The 24,009-nt window shown below is 47.3% G+C and overlaps 2 protein-coding genes across 2 annotated transcripts; one reads left to right on the top strand and one right to left on the bottom strand.

Annotated features, from left to right (window-relative positions):
• Positions 1–5,813: 5,813 nt before the first annotated feature.
• Sstr4 (somatostatin receptor 4) lies at positions 5,814–7,708 on the top strand. The gene has a single exon (XM_051183222.1). The coding sequence runs from the start codon at positions 6,105–6,107 to the stop codon at positions 7,257–7,259; it is 1,155 nt and encodes a 384-aa protein (XP_051039179.1). The 5' UTR covers positions 5,814–6,104; the 3' UTR covers positions 7,260–7,708.
• Positions 7,709–14,656: 6,948 nt separating this feature from the next.
• On the bottom strand, positions 14,657–18,568 carry Thbd (thrombomodulin). Its single transcript, XM_051183219.1, has one exon. It carries the CDS (start codon positions 18,119–18,121, stop codon positions 16,388–16,390), a length of 1,734 nt encoding a protein of 577 aa, XP_051039176.1. The 5' UTR covers positions 18,122–18,568; the 3' UTR covers positions 14,657–16,387.
• Positions 18,569–24,009: the final 5,441 nt, after the last annotated feature.

Below are 24,009 nucleotides of genomic sequence, written 5' to 3'. Positions count from 1 at the left end.
TTAAAGAGATGTTAGAGAGATGGCCCAGTGGTTGAGAATGAGTAGCACTCCTGCAGAGGATCCTAATTCATTTCCCAGAACACACTGGGCAGTTCACAACTGACTCTAGCCCCAACTTCAGGGAAACCACCACCCTCTTCTGGCATTCTTAGGCACCGAATGTGCCCATACCTACCTCCCGGACACAGACACATAATCAAAAATAAAGAAACCTTCAAATTTTTACAGAGAAATAGGTCAATTTTACTATATAATGTCACTTATTTACTCCTATATCCAAAATATTATCATTTCAACAAGTAACCAATATTTTTTAAAGACTGAGATTCAGCCATTGCTTTTGTTTGTTTGTTGTCCTAAGCCCTAAATCCTATGTGTATCTGGCAGAGAACCTTGGTACCTGACATTCAAACCTCAGTGCTTATAGCCTGTGTGAACAGTGCTGATACAGAGGTTTCAGATGAGTTTGTGGAGATGTTCTTTCCAATGCACATTTCCAGGAGGTGACCCAGCCAGAGAAAGCAAAGCTCAAAAGGCTGGACTAGCACATTTGGGTTTTATTTATTTGTTAGTTTGTTGTTGTTGTTGTTGTTGAGTCAAAATCTCAATATGTGGCCCAGTCTGGCCTCTCCATATTTTGCTAATCCTCCTATCTCAGTCTGCCAAGTGCTGGGATTTCAGTCATGTACTGCTATATCCCACTTATCCCTCTCAGACTTGAGGATAGGGATGTAAAGGCAACTTGAATAAGCTGCCCCAGGGCCACTCTTTGAGAGTCATTGCTCTGATAGGTGTAGTATCCCGTATGTGTAATCTTAGAACTCAAGAGGCTATAACAGGAGCATTACAAGTTTGAATCTAGCCTGAGCTACATGGCAAGAAACTGTCCAAAACAGCAAGGACAACAAAGGAGACCTCCAAGTTCAGCCCATACTTCCAGTGACAGTGTTCAGAGAGCCGAGATCTCTGCCTCTGCCTGCCAATTATTCTGCTCTGTGCAAGAAGCTGTGAGTCCAAGCCGCCAGCAGAGGTAACCTGCAAGGCCTCTGGCATGGTCCTCACATGTCATGCGAAGGGCTGCAGCCTGGCTTCCAGGGATGAATGGCAGAATCCACAGGACCCTGTAGCAGTGTCACAGACCTTTCTAATAACCTGAATTTCCAGAAGGAAGACAGTAAGTTGAGGTCTGCTAGCTCTTATTTCAAGGATGGCTTTTTCTCAGATTCGGTAATTTTTGCATGTACACAATGATAGAGGACCCAAATCTAAATGCAAAGCTCATTTGTTTCATATACACCTCATACATATAGCTTGAAGGGGATATTATGCAATTTTGAAATTAATTCTATTCATGAAACAGTAGCTTTATGTGGACTTTCCTACTTCTATTATGCCAGTGCTCAAAACTTTCAGGTTTTAGAGCATTTCAGGTGTCACATTTGGGGTTAGGGATACTTATTCTGTGACAGGAAGCTAAGAAAGGCACTTAGTGTGAGCCCTGGATGTACGGAGGTACTGTGTGATTCTGTTCTCAGGACATCACTGTGGTACCAGTGACATTGTGACATTAGAAGGTGCTTTTTCCACCTATTGGTGAAATGCCAGGGAAGCACCTGAAGATCCAGAGCGCCTGGCGCTGAGTAAGCAAATCTCTTGACCTGAGCAGCAGCAGAGCGGCTGACATCAAAGCTGAGCAGATGAAAACACTTCTGGTTCCAAAGGTTTTGCTCATCAGCAAGTGACAGGAGCAGCTCTTAAGAGCAGGGCAAGCCTTCCCCTGGGCACTGTTATCTGAAAAGGAAGCCTTAGGGAATCTTCCAGGATGTCTCTGTTCTCACTCAGTTCTTCCTAGCCCAAGAGCCACACTGGAAGGAAGCAGGAAAGAGGAGTGACTCTTACAGCTCTAATGAGGAACTTGGTAGGGAGTGACATCTTCTTTCTCCTATCTCATCCCTGGGCCAGTACACTTGGTGCAGCCTGAGGCCCACTGTGCCTGTGGACAGACTTCTATCTTCCTGAAACCCATCCCCCTTCTACTTCTTATCATGAACCTTCCCCTAGGCCTCCTCTCCTGGTGGAGTAACAGAATGGCCAGCACCCCCACCCCACTTCCAGGTACTCAATCAATGTGGTGGAACGCAAGAACCATGTTTGTCCAAAATCTGGGATATTTGTCATAGTAATAAAAAGCTTAGGAACTTGGTGTCCAGTGTGCTGAACTACCAAATATCAGTGATAATAATGGTGATGAATGCATAAAGTTTCTCAGTGCCAGACACCTTTCTTGTTGTAATTGTCATATTTTTGTTGTTGTTGTTTCTGGTATAGTGTAGGGCCTCATGTACTCAGGTTGGTCTTGAAATCACTGTGCAGTATAGGTTGGCCTTGAACCTTTGATCTTCCTGTTTCTACTCTCCAAATGCTGGGATTACAGATATGTGCCACCATGCCCACAATGTCAGGCACTTCTAACTGTTTCAGTATGTCAAACTGCTTGGATCACACAGCAGCATATTGGAGAGAGGGCTAAAATGATTCCCATTTATGTAGGAGGGTGACATGGCTCAGACAGGTTGGCTGACTTGCCCAAGGTGAAGCCAGTGAAGCCAGGTCTCAGAGTAATACAATGCCATGTGTGTTCTTGAAACACCCAGAAATTGCACAGGCTTCACCTCTCATCCAGCACCATCAGTAGAAGCAGAACTTCAGTCTCAGGATTTGATTCTGGACTTGAGGAACATAAGCCTTTAGCAGACCTCATATTCATTTCTTGTGTTCATATGACCAAATGACAACAAGTTAATAAAAAACAAGTTACACTGGAAAAGATTTCGTTTTCATTTCTTTGAGGGATCTAAGTCCATAGTTCTTGTTCCATTGATTCTGTGTTGAGATAGAATGTCATGGCATTTGGAGCATGAGGTAAAGCCTACTCACTCCATAGCAAGCAGGAAGTAGAGGGACAGGAAAAGACAGGAATCCAGTTATGGCCTTCAACGACACACACACCACATCACTACCACCATCACCTATGCTAGAAAGATGGCTCACTTGTTAAGAACATTGGCTGCTCTTTTGAAGGACCTTTACTCTATTCTTAGCTCCTACATGGCAGCTCACAACCATCTGTAACTCCAGTTCCCAGGGATCTGACACTCTCTTCTGGCTTTTGCAAGGTACCAGGCAAACATGTAATGCAAACATAAGTGCAACCAAACACCCGTAAACATGAAATTATAAAAAAACTAAAAAGATTCCCCCCAGAGCCCTACTTCCTTAAACTAGGTTCTGCCTCCCAAAGTTCCCACCACCTGCAAAGTGGTGTCACCACCAAGGGGGCCCCAGCCTGTGTCAGGCATTTCACAATAGAATCATGTTTCCCAACTTCCTGCTTTGCATCCATGGGAGATTTGGTCATTGCTGCAGTGCTGTATTGTGGGCAGGGCCTCTTGGCATCAAGTAAAGCTCACTTCAGTGGAATAACTTTTAAAAGCCATGATGGCCCCACCAGTCCTGGAACCTCACTCTTGATTCATGCTCAGAGCCTGAGGCACAGGGGTAAGGAAGTAAAAAGTACCAGGAGAGAATCTTAGGGGAAGAATTGAAAAGATTCCAAAAGTTCACTGGAGGACCACAGGAAAGACTTTTCTAGGAAGACAGGGTGTTGAAGGTTCAGTTGAATGTTCAGCAGAGGAGGAGGGTCCCGAAGGTGGGACAGTTATCCAACATCCTCTACCTGGGACCAGAATTGACCTGCAGAAGGGTCATTTAAAAGTCTCTCCTGGAATCCAGTTGCAGAGAAGGAGGAATGATAAGAAAAGGGATCAGGACCAGGTTACAACAATCCACAGAAACAGCTGACCTGAACAAGGAGGAGCTCATGGACCTCTGGATCGATAACTGGGAAACCAGCATTGTACTGACTCAGACCCCGTGAACATGGGTCTCAGTTAGAAGGCCTGGGCAGTCTAAGGGGCCTCTGACAGTAGAACCAGGATGTAATCCTGGTGCACAAAAGGACTTTGGGAGCACATTCCCCATGGAGGGATACTCCCTTAACCTAGAAGCAGGAGGGAGGGCCTAGACCCTACTCCAAATAACTTGACAGATTTTGTTGATCCCTTCTGGAAGATATCACCCTCCCTGTGGAGTGGGGGGGGATACGGAGGGGGTGTCAGGGGGCATGGGCAGGAGGGAGGGAGAGGGATCAATATGTAAAATAAGAAATATATATATGTACATATATATATATATATATATATATATATATATATATCCAGAGTCCAGAATTATAAGAAGAACACAGTACTTCTTTCCCTAAACATTTGCCTCACTCTTTCCCTTTCTAAGAGTTCAGGTCCCGCAGGTCCCACATGGAGACAATGATAGGAATAGGACCAAAGGAAAAGCAGACACATTTAAGGAGTGATCACAAAAGGGGTGAAGGACTGTGTGGCCACATATCAGTTCATTTGGGTGAGCGAAGCCAGAGACAAGGTTGGAAGCCAGCTCCTCTGTTGCCCAGTATTAGCCAGAGACAAGGTTGGAGGCCAGCTCCTCTGTTGCCCAATATTAACCACATCTATGCCCTAAGCCCAATCCCAAATCACAGCAACAGTCTCCAGCCCTCCAGCCCTCCCACTAAGGACCACCTCTGGTGGTCCTGAAGCATTTGACTCCAACTCCTGTACAACTGTCCCAACCATTCAGCACAGGACCAGGGAGCTCCCTCCTCCCCAGGCAAACAGGAAGTCACTTTACCTCCTGATCCATTCATGGAGAATAAACTGCCTCATGCTCTTTTGGGGAGGGGGGGGGGTGAGGTCTTCTCTGAGACCCTGTATTAGCAGTTTGACCAGGGCTGAAGAGGAGGGCTGCCTGCTGACAGTCTAGCAGTGAGATTGCTCTAGAGTTTAGAAGCAGGGGAAAACCCAGGCTGGGATGGGAAGCCATCTTTCCTGGCCACCTCCTCATTGTGGCAGGACACCGCCATGGGTGAGTGCAAGTGGAGAGTTATCAGGCCTCTTCACCAGTGAATTCTACCTACTCTCTAAGTACCTGAGAGATGGAGGTTACTTTGTTTTTCTAAAAGTTAAAAAAAATAGTATGTATTTATGTGAGGCAGGTGTATGCATTCCACAGTAGGAAGTGAAGGTCAAATTTCTCTTCTTGCATGTCCCAGGGATGGGATTCAGGCATTCAGACTCTGGCACAAGCATTTTTATCCTTGAGCCATCTCACCTGCCCAAGGTTAGTTTTCTTTGGGAGTCATCTTTAGTTCTCCAAATACCTCTCCATTTCCTGAGGACCTTAATTCCACGCAGATTCAACTTAAAAATTCAGTGGGGCCAGTTTTGTAGCACACACACACACACACACACACACAGAGAGAGAGAGAGAGAGAGAGAGAGAGAGAGAGAGAGAGAGAGAGAGAGAGAGAGACAATGCAACCCATACACACAGCCCAGAGCCACACCTCCACCTCTGATGGACCTGGGAATCACCAAGATTTCCATAGGGAGCTTCAGTTTCCTTCATCCCTGGAGTGAGTTAAAGGATGATAAAGGCTTTAAAGGGACCAGGGAGGGATATTGGGTGCTAGGATGATGGCTCTGCAAGCTTGAAGTAATCTGGGACGACTAGGATACTTCAGTACCCAGAAAACTCCAGGTAGCTAGCAGGTCGTGGAGAACCAAGATCCCAAGGGAAGTGGATTTGAAGGACTGTGATGGAGATGTGATTTAGGGGCAAAGCAGGACTGGGAGTCAAGGAGAATTTCTTTGGGAGTGAAGGCGACGCTGGCAGAATGGCAGGGATGGTGCGAGCAGAGAAAGCCTGCCAGAAGCCCAGAGTTCTGCAGGCAGAGCAGACTGCACCTGAAGACTGGCTCGTGGAGGGAGGGGCTGCGCAGGGCGAACGGAGCTCCCGCGGCCGGGGGGCGCGCGGCAGCGCGGGGATTGGAGGGCGCTCGCGGGTCCCGCGCGCTTCTTAGGCGGAGCGGTGGAGCAGAGCTTGTGCGCACGACCCCAGCCCTTCGCTTGGTCCTCAGCAGAGCGCTCAGCTGCTCCACCGCGTTCCGCCGCCTGGGGTGAGCACCCCAAAGCATGAGCGTGCCCTCAACACTGCCCCCCGGGGGCGAGGACACCACCTGGACCCCCGGAACCAACGCCAGCAGCTCTCCGGACGACGAGGAGGATGCGGTGCGGTCCGACGGCACGGGGAAAGCGGGTATGGTCACCATCCAGTGCATATATGCTCTGGTGTGCCTGGTGGGCCTGGTGGGCAACGCCCTGGTCATCTTCGTGATCCTGCGCTATGCCAAGATGAAGACAGCCACCAACATCTACCTGCTCAACCTTGCGGTCGCTGATGAACTCTTCATGCTGAGCGTGCCATTCGTAGCCTCAGCGGCTGCCCTGCGCCACTGGCCCTTCGGTGCGGTGCTGTGCCGCGCAGTGCTTAGCGTGGACGGCCTTAACATGTTCACCAGTGTCTTCTGCCTCACCGTGCTCAGCGTGGACCGCTATGTGGCTGTAGTGCACCCTTTGCGCGCCGCCACCTACCGGCGGCCCAGCGTGGCCAAGTTAATCAACCTGGGAGTATGGCTAGCATCCTTGCTGGTCACACTGCCCATTGCAGTCTTTGCTGATACCAGGCCAGCTCGTGGGGGCGAGGCAGTGGCTTGTAACCTGCACTGGCCTCACCCAGCCTGGTCTGCGGTCTTCGTTATCTATACTTTTTTGTTGGGTTTCCTACTCCCAGTTCTGGCCATTGGTCTATGCTACCTGCTTATTGTGGGCAAAATGCGTGCAGTGGCCCTGCGGGCTGGTTGGCAACAACGGAGACGCTCAGAGAAAAAGATCACGAGGCTTGTGCTGATGGTGGTGACCGTCTTTGTGCTGTGCTGGATGCCCTTTTATGTGGTGCAGCTTCTGAATCTGTTTGTCACCAGTCTTGATGCCACGGTCAACCATGTGTCCCTCATCCTCAGCTATGCCAACAGCTGTGCCAACCCCATTCTCTATGGCTTCCTCTCTGACAACTTCCGGCGCTCTTTCCAGCGGGTTCTGTGCCTGCGCTGCTGTCTCCTGGAAACGACTGGAGGTGCCGAGGAAGAGCCCCTGGACTATTATGCCACTGCTCTCAAAAGCAGAGGGGGCCCAGGATGTATATGCCCTCCACTGCCCTGCCAGCAGGAGCCCATGCAAGCAGAGCCTGGCTGCAAGCAAGTCCCTTTCACCAAGACTACTACTTTCTGAAAACCATCTCACCCTCCCTCAGCTCACCTGCAAGCAGGTCACACCACCTTCTCGGCTCAGCAACTTCAAGAACATCTTGTTTCACTAAGCCAGCCCCTTTCTGTTCTGTCACCAGGAGCCTCAGGACTCCTAGAGCCCCTCTCTTAAGACTGGTTTCAAGACACCTCTATGGGGGTAGGACTCCTCTGGGAACTGGGTTAGAGTACCAGCCATTCCTGAACCTCTGGCAACTTTTCATGGGGTGAGAAACAGGAGGTGGTCAGAAAGGAATGCCTACCCTTGTGTGACAGTGATCGCTTGGAAGAGCCCTGGGAGGTAGGCAGAGCCCCTTCTCCCTGCAGGCTCTTTACCTTATGGTAGTAGGGTAGTTGTACATGGTGAGACAGGAGAATGTAGCATACCTCCAAGTGCTTTCCCTCTGTGTCTCGTTGAAACTCTCCTTGCTGAGTGAGAGGTCTGTACAAATCTGAGTGCACTTGCTTTGCCACCCTACAAGTGTCTCTCAGTTGTCAAGAGACCAGTAGCAGACTTCCTGTGAATGAAAAGGTTTATAGAAATATGATGTGGGGGTTGTTGCAAAGCATAAAACTTCTGGTCAGGAATTGAAAGGCAAAAAGGATAAAAATCTCATCGGCTGCAATTTTTTTTTTCCCACCTCTTTCCCTGGCTACAGCAATAGGAAGCTTCATTAAAGCCCATGTTATGCTATGCTGGGCGGGTGTCAGGAAAAGACCAGAGAACTAGGGTGGAGGGGAAACAGACTGTGTTTTGACACCAGATGCTGACCACAGTGAAAGGCCATCCCTGTGGTAAGCTAACCACAGCTCCAGTGGTCTTTCCCCTGAGAAAGATTCACAGCCTGTGAGAGCTTTACTTCTGCTAAAATAGGGTTGGGGGAAAATACTGCATCTGAGTAAGGAGTGGCTGATTGCAGATCTATACATTAGAAGATCTGCTGAGTTCCCTGACCCTACTGGAACAGTGCAGGAGATAGTCAGCTGGGCAGTTCCCAGGGCTGCCTGGCAGGGAAGGGTGGTCTTTAAAAGAAAACACCTGGATTCTATTATCCTGAAGACCATACCTCTGTGTGTCCTAGGACAGTCAGCCTAAGTTCTGACTATTGAGAGGCTAATAAAAATCCAGACTGGCCCAAGAGGCAGGGTAAGGCCAAAAGAAACGTCCTGCCACCACATGGGTTACAAGTGCATCTCTGAGAGCCTGGGAGAAGCAGGAGGTGACCCTTTCTGGGCTGCTTGCCCAGAGTCATGACTTGTGTGACAGTAGCAGTGCCTGGTATGTGGGAAATGGACAAGAGAGCTGAATTCTGGCTCCAGGCACAAATGTCTTAGAGCCCAAGCAGGACATTCAGGCCAGGTCTTCAGGATTCTTGCCTGGAAAAATCAACAGGTCCTTGCTTGTAGTGCGGTGACTCTTTTGTTGTTCCTGTGTTTTTGTTGCTTTGCTGTTTTGCTATTGCTGCTGTTGTTTGAGACATGATCTCATGTAACACCAGACAGACATGAATTCACTTTGTAGTAGCTAAGGATGGCCGTGAACTTCTGATCCTTCTACTTCTAACTCCTGAGTGTTGGGATTACAGTGTGCAATACCATGCCCATTTTATATGCAGTGTAAGGAATAGAACTCGGAGCCTCATGTTGGCTAGGCAGGCACTCTACCAACTGAGCTACATCTCCAGCCCCACGTGGTGACTTACAGGGCTAAATTTATGCATTTTTTTTTTTACTGGAAATTCCAGCTTCTTCACTAACAATAGAAAAGATAAAACCCTATGTTGAGTGTCTGGGTGTATAACTGTAGGATTCTTACCTTCTCCAAATGCAGCTAGCTAGATGGCCTATGAATAACAATTAATGTTGATTGTGGGTGTATCATAGGGTTATGTAGGAGGATGTGGAAGTCACCAGGGTCTGCTAATCACTTAAGTTCACTTACCCCTGAGAGAACTGCATTACCAGACCTCTTCTGTATCCAAGTCCATGGCTGTGGATTGGAAATCCCTAAATAGAGCACTGACCACTTTGGTTTACCAGCATGAATACCTACATGTTCACACACATGCACATACCATTTCTAACTGGTCATCACTTCCCAGACTACCCCTGGGCATCCAGAACAAGTCAGGCAGTCCCAGATCTATGGGCCTTATGTAAATAATAGCAACTTCTTGCAAGCCATTAAAATTAAATTGTTTCTTTCTCTGTCCCTGATGCCTGGCAGAATTGACAACCTGATAAATATGCTTAAACTTCACTGACAGGATCTCCTCATGGGAACTTTTGGCCTTAGCAATGGTTGCAGTGGACAAATGTAGTAGGCCTTTGCCTAGTTTGAAGGGGTCTGGAGTTCCTCTTTTCAGCCTTCTAATGACCCACACTGGCCCTAAAACATGCTTGTTTTCCTGGAGGAAAAAACTAATTCCATTTTTTTAAATAAAACCTTGTAATGAGGGTGAATGGTGGCTGAGGGGCCAATACCTTCAAGCTGGAGAGTCACCAATGGCAACAGAAAGCATCAGCTTTAGCTAGCTCATTAGCAAGACTTTCAGCTCTCCAGTCTCAGTTTCCCACTCTTAATAGATGCACAAAAAGAAAGTTTGAGTTCCAAGCTTTCTCTATTCTCTGTGTTACCACAGAATCTGGACATGAATCCCAACAAATCTGAACCTTGTAACACTTGCCTGATAGATTGTACGTGGTGAATCACCTCCATTTCTCACCCTCTTAGCCTGAGAACATGACAGTACAGTCTTAAAATTCTGTGAGCACAGATGTCAGGATTCTGTGGCTGTGTTTGCTGAAACAACTCTACTGTGTTAATCATCACTATGCCCCAAAACTCTGCTCTGTGGGTCTATGTGCTGGGAGATGTATTCAGTGATGGTTGCTGAGGGTGTCTCTCAGTGATGCAACCAGCTTCCAGACAACATGGTGAATCTGCATAGTGTGGAACTTGGAAATGATTGGTAAAGATGGGCATTAATCAGATAACCATATAAATAAAAGTATAACTCAATTCTGAGCTAAAATAAGAATCATGTCATAGCTGGAGATACAGCTCAATGGTTAAAGTGTTTGCTTAGCATGTGCCAGGCTCTGGCTTTAATTCCCAGCAGCAGCAGAACACACACACACACACACACACACACACACACACACACACACACACACACACTATTCAAAAGAGGAATTTGGATCCCAGGAGCTAATACAATAGAGTCACCCTGTTCCAGGTATTCCTGGGACACTGAGGAGGAGGAGGTGGTGTGGAGGCTTCTCTGTGTGTTGTTATTCAAATTAGCCTTCCTTTAGTCATTTTGTGCAGGCAGTGATTTCTCTTCTATTTTGATGAAAGCATTATTTGCATAAGGTGAAATCCACCCCTTCCACCAGTGCTGTCCCATGACAGTTCTGAAGTTGACACACCAATCAAGAGCATCATGGTTTCCATTCTCATGGCTCTCTCTGTAATCTGTAACCTACTGAGGTGGACCACAGGGAAAACAAGAAGCATGCAAAATCACAATGAGGCGCTCCCAAAATCTTTGGGTGCTGCCCCCATTATGCCAGCCCTGGGTTCCTCCTACTACCAGGGAGAGACCTAAGCAGCTGCAGCCTGCCCTTCAGTCCTCAACCTGGGAGGAGTATCCTGTACTTCAGAAGCCTCTTTAACAAATGGGGACTTGGAATAAGTTGCAAATTCCCTATGGACCTTGTAACCTTTGAAACACTGGAGGAGGAATGTGGCTTCCTTCCAGGCCAGGAATCCATGCTCCCTTCCTGGAAGAACAGTGAAGGTATTCCTCTAGACTCTGCCTATGCTACAGTCTGCCACTGCCTTCTAACTGCTCACCTGAAGACAACCTTGCTAGGTTTATATCACTAGGTTATAGCTTCTTATTTAAGTTGGCTTCTCGTGCTTTCAAAGGCCAGGAATGCAGAGTCTCACTCTAGCCCATCTGACCAGACTTCAGTTTCTTTTGCTGCTGGGTTAGATTTCTGCAGAACCACTTTTAAGAGGGATGGTGAAAACACAGATGGCAGTTAAAAGTCTGCAAAGAATCCTGAGTGTTTGTGTTTGTGAGGGTCTACCTGCCCACCACCAATTAAACTTGCTTCGGGAGAACAGAGCAAAGAATAAGGTCAAATTAGCATGTGAAAGAAGCTAGTTGACTGAAGGGAAGACTGTTAACCCCTTCCCACCAAGGCCAAGGTGTAACAAATAGAGCCTGTGCAAAAAGGGGGGGGGGGCATTCTATAAAGGTTCCTTCCAATCTCTGAGACCAGACATGGGTATCATTGAGCTACGACCTTTCTCCCAGCCCTGGCTCACTTCCTCCCCTGGAAGTGCTTTCTTCCTTAATAAACTTGTTTGCTTCTACCACTGTTTGTGTGTCCCTGTCAACTTTCTCATTGTGAGACACAAGAACCTGAAAGCTTCAGTGAATGTTCACTGGGTTTCTGTATCTTCTAATAGCATCAACAAATGTCTTTAAATGGAAAGACAGGGACTGCTGTTAGGAGAGTAATAGTGCCTGGGTCTGTGGAAGGTGAAGTCTTTTCTCAAGGTAACTAAAACCCAAGCAGAGCAACAGAGGTAGAAGAATGAAGGTGGCCAAAGAAAAGCTTCTCTCCTTCCCTCCTTCCCTCCCTCCCTCATCTCCCTCCCTCCCTCCTTCCCTCACCTCCCTTCCTTCCTCCTCTCCCTCCCTCCTCTCCCTCCCTCCCTCTTCCCCTCCCCTCCCACCTCTGAACAAGCTCATCCTGCTACACCAGCCAATTTTTGCAATTGAGGCCCCAGAGGCAGATGCCAAGGCCATGCCAGTGAGATGAGGCCTCCAAAGGAGGTATAGACAAGTAGCAGGGTTCTGCCACCATCCTGTAAGGTCCTGTATCAAAACAGATTTCTTTCAGGCAGAAGTTTGAAGAGAGACACTCCAGCCCATAATCTGAGTGGCACAACTGTTACAAGGCCAGCTTTGAATTCTGGTGCTTCCCCTTGGATCCCAGCAGCTCTCTGCTGGAACCACCTCCCCCCACCCCGCCCCCACCCCAGTAGGCCTGACTTGAAGGAACACATTCCATGGGCTCTTCTGTGTTTTGCAATCACATTTTCAAAACAGGGCGAAAAGCAGTTGAATTCTGTTAGAATATGATGTTAAAACAATATTTGGTTTTTTTGTGAGTGAAGAAATCAACTGTTTGCTTATATTCGGACCTGCTGACTAAGAGAAAAAGGAGGAAGAGCCCACTTGAAGCAAAAGAGGTGGTGTTGAGCCAAGCATTCACTCTGGAAAAGGAGAAAAAAAGGCAGATCTGGGTGTGGCCTGTGCCATTCTATGAAAATCAAGCAAAGGTCAGGAGATGGTGCTGGGTACCACCCTCTCAGAGCCTAACCACCATGATGTGTTTTGTGTTCTTTGTAAATTCGGTTTTCCTGCTATTGCAGTGTCTCTACTGGTTAGCCCATGAACACAAGTAGCATTAGAAATCCTGGCCTTGTCCACAGCATAGCCACCATTGCTCCCAGTGTCACCCACATAGGAGGCCAGAACCTCCTGAACTGGACTGAACTAGACTGGAGCCAGTTTCTCCTTCAGTCATCTGAGAGAATTTTCTCTCCTCTCTGTGATGTCACAAGAGTGGCAGAGGTCTCTGTGCCCCTCCACGTTGATGAGTTTTAGAAGTAGAAAGCTTGGATTTCCTAGCTACTATACAATCACTCTTGCCTGGCAAGCATCTCCCTCCTTAAACTATAACCAGTACCCCAATCCACCACCACAGTCCCCCAGGTCTGACAGTGCCCTTGCAAAGTGACTGTACATATATCCTTAAAGATCACTCTTTCTCTGCCTTGCATTTGCCACCATAGTGTTCTCATTCCAATGTAAATTTTTCTTTATTCATATATCTATTAACCCAATGGCTCACAGCCTTATAGTGAATAAGCATGTACTATGGGCCAGACACTGCTTGATCATCTTTTTATACCTCATTTAACCATATCGAGGTAGCACTTCTCTATCCCATTTTCAAATACTGAAGGGTGCCTGTGGTAATGTAAACCCAGATATCAGGTCAAATCAACATGTCTGAGATAGCCCCATCCCATATTAGCTCTGCTGGCTGCTTGCAGGACAAACTGCATGCTTCTCTTTTTAGGGACATACAGTCTAGAAGCTTCTATTCTTTTTCTGAACAATTTCCAATCTCAGCATGTTCCTGGGAAAGCATCCCAGGGTGGCCTGCAACAGTAAGGGTGTTCCCCTTCCTCTGGACTCCTGGCATCTTCCATCTGCTCCTGGTTGGGCTCACTTAGGTTCTCACAGATCATTGGGATTCATGATGAAATCTCCACCAGTGGATTCACAGTAAAATGCTTTGTTGCACAAGTGCAAAGACCTGAGTTAAGATCCCCAGACCCACATAAAAAAAGCCTGACATGGTGGTATTCACCTGCAACCCAGTCATACAGAGTAAGAGATCCTGAAGACAGTGAGATCCAGATTCAATGACAGGCCATCTCAATTAATTAATTAATTAATTAATTAAGGTGGAGAAGTAATTTAGGAAGACATCTCAATGTTAACTTCTGACCTCCACAAGTACCTACAGGGTTAAATACATATGCACCCAGCCATACCCCCAAATACACACACACACACACACACACACACACACACACACACACACACACACTGATGTCCCACAGTAACAGCCCAGGTTGATACCAAGAGTCTCTGCCCTACCCAAATGTCTAAAATTATCTGATATCTAAAATTAACTGTTTTCTTTCATGTTTGCCTCATGTAAATTTTCCTATTCCTACATGTAAAATTCAGAAAGCTACACCTTTCCACCAAAATGGCCCTAGTGATCACTGCCACAAAGGCAGTAGTGCCTATTGCTACCAACATCAATGAGGATTGTTGTATACCAAAGAAATGACCTTGGCACTCAGAAACAACACATGAATTCGAGCCATAGCCCACATCATGATCATTTTGTTTTAGATCTCAGAGAACAGAACAGGCAATGTTGAAGGAAGCACACACAGAAAAACACTCAGCTAGGAAGCTTAAGATGCCTCAGATCTTATAGTGTCTGAAAACATAGACATGAGGCATCCTGTACAAAGTTGTTATAGTTACACAAATAAAAGATACATATCTGAATGTACATAGATAAAATAAACTCTTTCTACATATAAAATAACTTCCTTTTGGAAGATATTTAAAGTCAGAGATTGTGCTATGAACAGGTGATAGGTTGCAAGCCAGCCTTTAATGCATCTCCCAGGGTGCTTTGTATGCATAAAATAAGGCATAAAAATGAGGGAAGAGGGGGAGAGAAAGGAAGGCAAGATACACCCAATAGTTCATTATACTCTGTTTATTTTGTACATGTGACATCATAAGCAAAGGCTTTGCCTGTGTTCTAGCTAAACCCCAATAAATAAATAACTATGTACAAATATGCTGAGCTTACAAAACAGTAAAGAAAAACCTTTCCTTACAAAAGATACACACATGATACATTTATTTCTTACACTGACATATGAGTTCACTCCTAGCACAGTTAAACCAAAACCCTTCCGGACCCTGTGTGGCAATAGCTAGAGATGTGTACCTAGTCATTTTCTTTTTTCCAGTCAGAAAGCAAAGCTAAGCAGTGAAAAATTCCTCAGTTTGTTGATAATAATTGGCCTAACATAGCCTGCTGCTTATTATTAACCAACATTTCATGTCCTCCAGAAACACAGAAACTTGTTAAAATGCAGCTTCTTGTGAAGGGGATGGGGTGGTGCACTTAGGATTTTGCAGTTTTAGCCAGATCCCAAGGGAGGTCCCAATTCTTGTGCACAGACCAGCGGCCAGGGCTACTCTGAAGTAGAATATATTGTCCAAGAGCCTCATTAAGATAAGACCCTAACCAGGCACCCTTTAGGCTCCATCCCCAAGTTCTCACAACTCCCTAAGCAGCACACTGCTTTTAGTTGGGTCTGTAAGAGGCCAAGTGCACTTCAAAGTCAGCTAGGCACAAAGCATGCAACTCAAAACTTTGCTGGAAAATGCTTCCATCTGTCAGTCTCAGATATGTCCAGCTTAAGGACCACATACATCCCAGGATAGTTATAAAGGTGGCCCAATACATCTGAAGATGGCAATGTTCTATTGCAACAACAAAATGTTAGGACTAAGGCTCATCTGAACATTTTCAACACTGCCAAAAATTAGTAACTATAGGAGCCTGTATAAAAAAAAGAGCTTAAAAATAATTACCATTTTGTTATTCTAAATCAAAACAACAGCAACAATGAAAAACATACAGAGGCTCACCTTTTCAACAATAAAGATGAAAACAAAACAAAACAACAACAAAAAACCCAACCTCCTTGAGTTTAATTTCTGTGACATTCCAGCATTATTAACTAGTGTTCAGCGGTAGCATTTTAACTTTCATTAAAATTATTTTGCTCTGGAAACCTGAAATTTCCAACTAAATTGCCAAAGCCAGTGAAAAAGATAACTTTTACTTTTAGTGTTTCTTTTCTGTTTCACATAAGAGTTTTGTCAGGAGAGAAGGGTAAAAGCAAAGTAAGATGAGGTTTGGGAAGGAGAATAGTGAGAAAGGGGAGGGAGAGAAATGGAGGTATACAGAGAAAGGGCAGGGACACAGACTGGAGATGTAGAGGCAAAGAAAAACCAAAGGAAGCAAATGCTAAATACTTTAAAAAAAAATAAATATCTGGTTTATCTCTAGCCTGTGTGGTCAAGGTTCGCTTAAAGGGTAGAGATAGCAGCGACTATACATCCTGCACCCTGAGGTGAGGGCCTGGGACACTATGCAGTCTGGTCTTCACTGTGTATTTGTCACCTCCGCCCAGTTGTCCAGTATCGACTTGGAAGAAGCTGGGCTCTCCTGCTTCAAATTCTCCTCACCCCTGCTTCTCATGAGGATGGAGCAGGGTCCTCTCTGGTTATCAGTTACTTTGTTAGCCAGGAGGTCTTTAAGTTGCCAGAGAGCACAGCTGGGAGGCTAGAGACAGAGAAAAGATGTACTGAACCAAGAGAATAAAGGCAACCTGGGTCTCTGGAGCAAAGTCCTTCAGAACTTCTGCAGCATTCCATCAGTCCTCACGTCCTGCAGTATGACCTCCTTGGCTGGTGATGCGCACTTGTACTCTAGCTCTGCTCGTGCAGCTGTCTGCTTCTTGCGCAGATGACAGAGAAGTGCCAAAAGCGCCACCACCAGGGACAGGCTGGCGATGGAGGTGCCAATGAGAATGCCAGAATGCACTGGCTTTGCTGAGGGCGGACCTGTGGGAGAGCTTGGCGTGGGACTAACTGGGGGCTCTCCAGAGCCATGGTCCTGGTTGTATTCAATAACAGGGATGGGGTCACAGTCCTTGCTAATCTGGCCAGCAAGGGCTGTGTCAGGCCCACATATGCACTCAAAGGAGCCAGGAAGATTTCGACACTCATTGCTGGCGCATTCGCCTTGACTGCATTCGTCGATGTCCTCACATATGGAACCTTCGTCTAGGATGAAGCCACCAGGGCAATGGCAAACGGTAGGAGTGTTAGGGTCACAGTCAGCTGGGCATGAACTTGCATTGCAGAACAATTCGCACCTATGCGGTTCCTTGGGTTTAGGTGCAAAGCCCTCAGCGCAGATGCAAAGGTACTCAGTGGAGCTCACTGGCTGGCACTGATATTCACAGTCAGATCCGAAGCACGGATCCAGGAGCTCCACACACTCTCCATCCACCAACTCAAAGCCATCATAGCAGAGACATTCAAAGCCGCCCTTGGTGTTGACACAGAGCTGTGGGCATGGATTTGGCCCCTGCGTACAGTCATCCACATCCTCACACCTGTGTTGGTCAGCCGCCAGCTGGTAGCCTGTCTCGCACATACAGGAGTATGAGCCTGGCACGTCGGGGTTGCTGATGCAAAAATGCTCGCAGAGGTCATTGCACGACAGCGCCACGGGTTTTGTGCATGAGCGACCATCTGCCTGCAGGTCGGTGTCGCTGGGGCAGAGGCATCTGGGCTCTCCCATGCTCTTGTTGCACAAGTACTCGCAGCCACCATTCTCCACCCTGCAGTCCCAGGCTCCTATTGCTTCCCGAGACCAGTGTCCACCTAAAGTTCCAGGCTGGGCCCTACACACTAGCTCCAAACCGAGGGACTCCACAATAGCGGAGCTGCCTACTGGCAGAGTCTGAAAGTCCGCACCACGGACTCCGAACGGCGTGCTGTAGATGCTGGAGATGTGGGCAGCCTCCGGATCTCGGGGATCCATCGCCAAAGGCCTGCAGGACGTTGTGAAGTGGAATTCACAGAGGAAACTGTCGGCTTCGGTCTCGCACTTCTGCTCCTCCCAGGCCGGCTCGCCGGGTGCAGTAGCTATTGCGGTGGAGACCATGACGCACAGCGGGCCGCAGAGAGGAGCCGCCTGGTCGCTGGGGCGCGCCCACCTGCTGTAACTAGTGTTGTTGTCGCCAGTAACCCATTGGAAGCCGCGCAGGGGCCCGAAATTACCCGGGTCGCCACAGCCCTGCGGGAGCTGTAAACCGATCCAGGGGCGTGAGTTCACGCTACTGTCGTCGCTCAGCAAAAGGGAGATGACATCGGCAGCCACTGAGGAGCGCACTGTCATTAGATGTCCTTGCAGGCTCTCACAGGCACGACTGGCAGCGAGGAAGTTCATGGGGCCCTGGAAAAGCGCAAAACACTCGTATTCCACGCATTGACTACCTCTGGATTGCAACTCGGTTAGTGCGGAGATCCCCAGGCCAGCTGGAGCCAGCACACCCAGAAGAAGAACCCCAAGCATGCTGTCCAGGGGTTCGCGTACAAGTTCCCGGAAAAATGCTAGTTGTGAGATGGTGCAGGCACCCAGCGCCCGGAGAGAGGGTTCAGACGCCTTGGGACACAGCAGCTAGCCTCTGTGGCCGCCTAGACGTTTCCAGCCCAGGCTCGTGGCCCCAGCGAGTCAGCCTCTGACATGCCACTCAGCTGCGGCTCCAGTTTATAACTGCGCGGCCCTCCCTCTCTGGACGTTCGGGAAAAGGAAGGAAGTGCTTTGGTGGGAAGGGCTGATGCTGCATTCTCGGATTACTGGGTTCTCCGGACGCCTTGCGCCCGCCCTCCAGCCTGGGATCACCTCTGCATGATGAGTAAAACTCGGCCAGGGCGCACGGAGGTCCTCGGGCGGGGCCCGAAGGCGCCACCAAAGAACAAAACCATGTCAGCAAGGCGACAGTTCCCGCCCCGGACACTCTGGTGTAGCCTATCTTTAAACTCCTACACACACACACACACACACACACACCACCCCCACCACCCCAACACACACCTTCTACATAGATGCTACCAGACTTTGAAGGGTGGTTTCGTTGGTAGGCTCTAGAAAGAAGAAACTTAAGAGTTGGGTAGAGAGTGTGTCTGAAACCTGTAGGGCACTGGGAGGGATTAGCAAACATCAAGATTGGTCCCCTGGAGGACTAGCTAGACCCAAGACCAGAGGCCAGGAAGCCTGGCTGTGGTGACAAACGGAAGGCGGGGTCCCAGAGAACTTTAGCCGGGGTTAGGGAAACAATTCCAGCAGCAAGAGAACTGGCCTAATAACCCCAGACTCCTCCTCTCCACTCTGACGACTAGCCGGCGATCACCAGTTTCTGGGGAGGTATCTCCGAGTCCAGGCCCTATCTGGTCGCATGAGAAAGTCTTGGGAGTGCTGTATAGGCTCAGAGATCCTGGGCTTCTTCCCCAGTATTATTCCTACCGTCGGGGTGGGCGGAGGTGAGGGGGACCCGGAGTATGTAGCGTTCCTTTGCTCTAGTGTTTTATTTTGTTTACTCCAAGCCCTTCCCGCTCCCCTCAACGAAACTAGCTGGGATCCGCCACAAGGAGGCGGTGTGAGTTACAATGGGGCTCACTTGGTTTCTTTTGAGGTGATGATTTTCTCAAGAGGCTCAAAAGATAGAGGTCCGCTCACATTCCATTTACTCACAAAAGGCATTCAAGAGGAGGGGTCCTGTGAGCAGGATGCCGGTCACTGGGAGGGGCGGATGGGAGTCTATAACTTAGAACTTTTATCCGCTTAAGAAAGCACGCGCGCGCGCGCGCGCACACACACACACACACACACACTCCTACCTTCTACGGCCGACACTTCCACCCCACTGCCAGGAGGCGGCGCTGTTGAACTCTAGATTAATCCAATCGCCTGAGGGTAGGAAGTTAGGCTGTGGGAAGCCCTGCATAGTCTCCTCTGCTTACATGTATGAATCTAGCTTTGCTGGTCCAGTAGATTGTGGTGTGCTCATCTCATGTGGGACAAAAAAAACATGCACAGATGGACACGTGACCAAGAGGATAGGGTGAGAGCACCAAGACTGTGAAAGAAAGGAAGCTGGTGGGACATCCTCCATCTACTTACCCACATGGACCTCTGCCAAGCCAGAGCTGGGACCTGCAGAATCCATCATCCCATCCCGTATGCTTAACTTTTCTTTATTGGGTCAAAGCTTCCTCAACTATCAGTCATGAAAACTTTAGAGCTGAGAATAGATGCCAAACTTTTAAGCTCTGGGAATCACTACAGCTACATGGGTTCTGGGAAAGAAAAGATCAGCCAGGGATTGGACAATGAAGATGGCCTCTGGAGAAGGAGGTGAACTTCTGGTGTGAGATGGGACCTCTAGGAGCATTATCCCAATGTAAAGACATTCTCTAGGTAGAAGACACTAGGGGATAGACTATCTGCTCTGTCTAAAGAGTGTGAACTGGGGACCTCATTTGAGCACTAGTATTTCAGCTGTGACAACACAGCATTAAGGTGGTTACCATCCTGAACAGGGACTTCTGAACATGCCAGCTGTCTTAATTAAGGCTTTTATTGCTGTGATAAGTCACCATGACCAAAAGCACCTTGGGGAGGAAAGGGTTTATTTTATCTTACAGTTTACAGTCTATTATAATTCAGAGGAGTTAGGGCAGGAACCTAAGAGCAAGAATTGATATAGAGGCCATAGATGAAAGCTGCTTACTGGCTTGCTCCTCGTGGCTTGCTCAGTTTGCTTCTTATATCACCCAGGAGCACCAGCCCAAGGATGGCACTGCCCACAAAGAGATGGACCCTCCCACATCAGTCATCAGTCAAGGCCTACCTAGTGGAGGGAGAGACTCTCTCCTCCCAAACGACTCCAGCTTGTGCCACATTGGCACAGAACTAGCCAACACAGCAGGCCTGAATATGATCAAAAGCTGGTTAGAGTCTTAGGGATTTTAGCTGATTCACTGCCATCTTTGGGGGATGCTGTATGACTAAACTTTTCCTGGGAAGGTGCAACACATGTGTCTACTTATCCTAGGTAGAGAACCCATGACAAACCAAGGGACCGATACCAACAAAGTCCCACTTGGTCAGCCAATGTGTAGGAGAAACTGTGGCCCTGGTACCCAGGCCAGCCTTCATGAGTATGCATGACAGTCACTTCCTCCCTGAGCCAAGCCTGCCTCTATGCTCAGAGACTGCTGATAGAGACACACCTGACCCAGGGACACCAATGAGCAGTCTGCAGGCTGTGCAATGTGCTCCAGGTTCACACCTCACATATTCTGAGGTGGGCTTTTGCCTTTGAGTGCCATTGCCTTTGAGTCACTTCTAAATAACCCCTCACCCATATTCCTGCAAGTGGCACCAATTGTTGCTAGTTACCCTGCTTGGACACCCCTTGGGGGAGGGGGTGAGAAGATGCAGCACCAATGACTCAAGCACTGGGAGTCAGTGAGTAGCAGAGCTTGCTGGATATGGTATTGAGCTCTCCTACCCATCATCACTCTACCTAAGCCCTAAGCACACACTCCAGTGCCTTCCAAGGTTTCCCCTCAGCCACTGCAATGCTGAAAGGTCTTCTGCGTGTTTTAAACTGCCTCCCATTGAATTAAGGTCTCCAGTCCTCTGTTCTTGGTGGTCCCTAGTTTCCTATCTGTATTTCCTTCTCATCTCGTGTATGACACATCCACCTCCCTCTCCTTGGCCTGTTACTCACTTTTCCAACTCCAATGATACACCAACTAAGATATCTTACTGCGGAGACAGTCCCCTCAAAGGCCATCATGTCCCACATACTGACTCAAGAACCAGGTTTCAGTCTTTTCCCTTCCAGATAACCCTGAGCCATTTGCACTCTTGACCCTTTCCCCATTTTCAAGGCTTCTTCAATGATGTTCAATATGTGTGATTCTACGCTCCTATGAGTAACTTCTCTGATCTTCTGGCTGGGCCCACCAAGGTTACCACTTCATAAGGTTCTTCTTGGAGTCATCATCTATCTCTGAATTTCTCATTCTCTGGTGAACTTACCCATTCTCCCATCAGGAGACTGCAGAGGGAATATCCCAAAAGAGTCCTCTAACTCAGTTTTGTTGTGTGTCACTATTTGAGCTACCCAGTTTGGAACCCTTTTTCATAGTCTTAGACTTCATCACTTTCTTTCTTGTCCCTTCCATTCTCAAGCATCGCTCAGTGTTACTCACCATAGATTTAGAGAACCCTGAGCTCCTTGCTGTTCCCTTCCTCACTGAAGGGTCTCATTGCTGGGCCTCTATTCCAAGGCCACAAATAAGGGGGTTTGCATTTAAGAATGCTGGCATGAGATTTGGAGCCAGAACCTGCACTCCACCTCTTTACACAGCTTTAGTGATCAATGGATGTTAAAAGTCCTGGCAGGAGAAGTTTCTAATCAATGTCAGAGAAATGCGGCATCCATCTCTCTTCCAGTCTCTGACTCCCATCTCTTCTAGGAAAATCCACCTCTCCATCTCTGCCCTCTGTAAACCTTCCCTTCTAAGTCCCTGTTGGCAAGCTGCCTCATCAAGTGTTTCTGAGTAACTAAAGCAAAGCTGATCTCTCTGTGAACTCCCTATGCATCTTTCTGCTTTTTGCTCCTTCCCAGCTCACCTGTGGATCCACCTTTGCTGCACTTTCATTCTGGCTTCCTGGGATGAGTCATGGCTCTCCTACCTCTTTGTATCCCTCACACCTAATATCAAGGTTTGTGCAGAGTCGGCACCCAGGAGTGACTGAGCATCTGCACACTTAGTAATGATGTTCACTTCTCTGTGTCCCTCTGGGTGATTTATTCAAAGTAACCTGCAAAACCAAGGATGGAGGACCTCAGAGACTTCTGGGGTAATTTATAGTACAGGATTTAACTTGGTTGGGCTTGAGTCTTACCCCTACCATTTACAAAATTTTTCTTTTTTTAATTTTAAGATTTTTGAAAATAAACCTCACATTTCTCTGGCTTCTCTGTGGCCCAGTTTCCTCAACTGGGTGATGAGAATCATAATAGTAAAAGCATTATGAGAACTTGATAGGTTATGTGTGGGAAGCATTTTGTGAAACTGAACTATAATGAACTCTCAAATTTTAGCTAAAAAACAATCGCACATTTCCCTGGAATTTGAGTTCAGCCACTAATTGCTTCCAGTGCTCAGCATGGTTCTAGGTTCTCACTAGAAAGTCACTATGTACTGGATTAAATTTAATGCAGCCAAGCATTTTTGCCAATTATAATAATAAGCAATTGAGGAGGAACAAAGGAGGCATAGGGAAGCAACTGAAGATGCCCAGTATTATTGAGCTGTAACGCAAATAATAAAGACCCAGAGACAGATATGAGGGTTCAGGCATCAAGCTGAAGATCAGAGAAGCAATGCAGCCAGACACTAGCTACTTACCTCTACCTCAGACTGAAAGAGTGTGGTTAGATCCATGAATCCTCAGAGAAAATTGCTCTCCCTGTCTGGAAACTACCAATATGAGACTCTTTGCTTCTTTCTTTTATATGTCTCTTTGCCCAGCCATAACACCTCTGACTCTGCCTCCCTAGTGCTAGGATTAAAGACGTGTGATCCCAAGTGCTGAGATCATCTTTGTGTGAGCTGCTTCTCTTTAGGAATGGATCAATTTCCTGTAGCTCAGTGTGTCCTTGAACTAACAGAGACCCATATGTCTGTCTTTTGAGTCCTGGGATTAAAGGTGTGTGCCACCACCACCTAATTCTATGACTAACTAGTAAGGCTGCTAGGATTAAAGATGTGTGTCACCACTGCCTGACCTTTATGGCTTGTGACTAACTTTGCATTCTGAACCCTCAGGCAAGCTTTATTAAATCATAAATAATATATCACCACAGAGGGTCTCTGGTTCCAGTCCACATGAGAGGCATCCACTGTTAATCTCATTTTCCAGATGTGGAAACCAAAACCCAGAAAGAATAGGTGACCTCCCCAAAGTCATGTAATTAATGCATGGTGAAATAAGTTACCAGAACTTGTTTGGATAAAAGATGTATAATGGCAGTCACATCCCAGCCCTAATTAGTAACATGTCAATGATTTTGGCTCAGGTTTTTAAATATTTAATTTTTGGACATACCCACAGAGGTTCACTATCCAATGCACAGGAGACAGTGCACTTATAATGATCATTAATTTTCTTGGGAAATAGTTTCTCTGTTCACAGTGCTCATTACTGGTGATAGCTTTACCAAAGGCTCCTGTAGTCACCTGTATTCTCCCAGAAGTCTAGCTTTTTAGTTGGGAGATTTTGTTTAGTTTCTATAAAGGAGACATGGCAAACTACCTGCCAGTGAATAGAATTTATACATCTATACTAAGACATAGTTGAAAGAGTCACCAAGAGAAGTC

The sequence above is a fragment of the Phodopus roborovskii genome, unplaced genomic scaffold, assembly GCF_943737965.1.
Source record: "Phodopus roborovskii unplaced genomic scaffold, PHOROB, whole genome shotgun sequence".
In the NCBI taxonomy this organism is placed as follows: Eukaryota; Metazoa; Chordata; class Mammalia; order Rodentia; family Cricetidae; genus Phodopus; species Phodopus roborovskii.
This window is presented reverse-complemented; position numbering and strand designations above follow the sequence as displayed.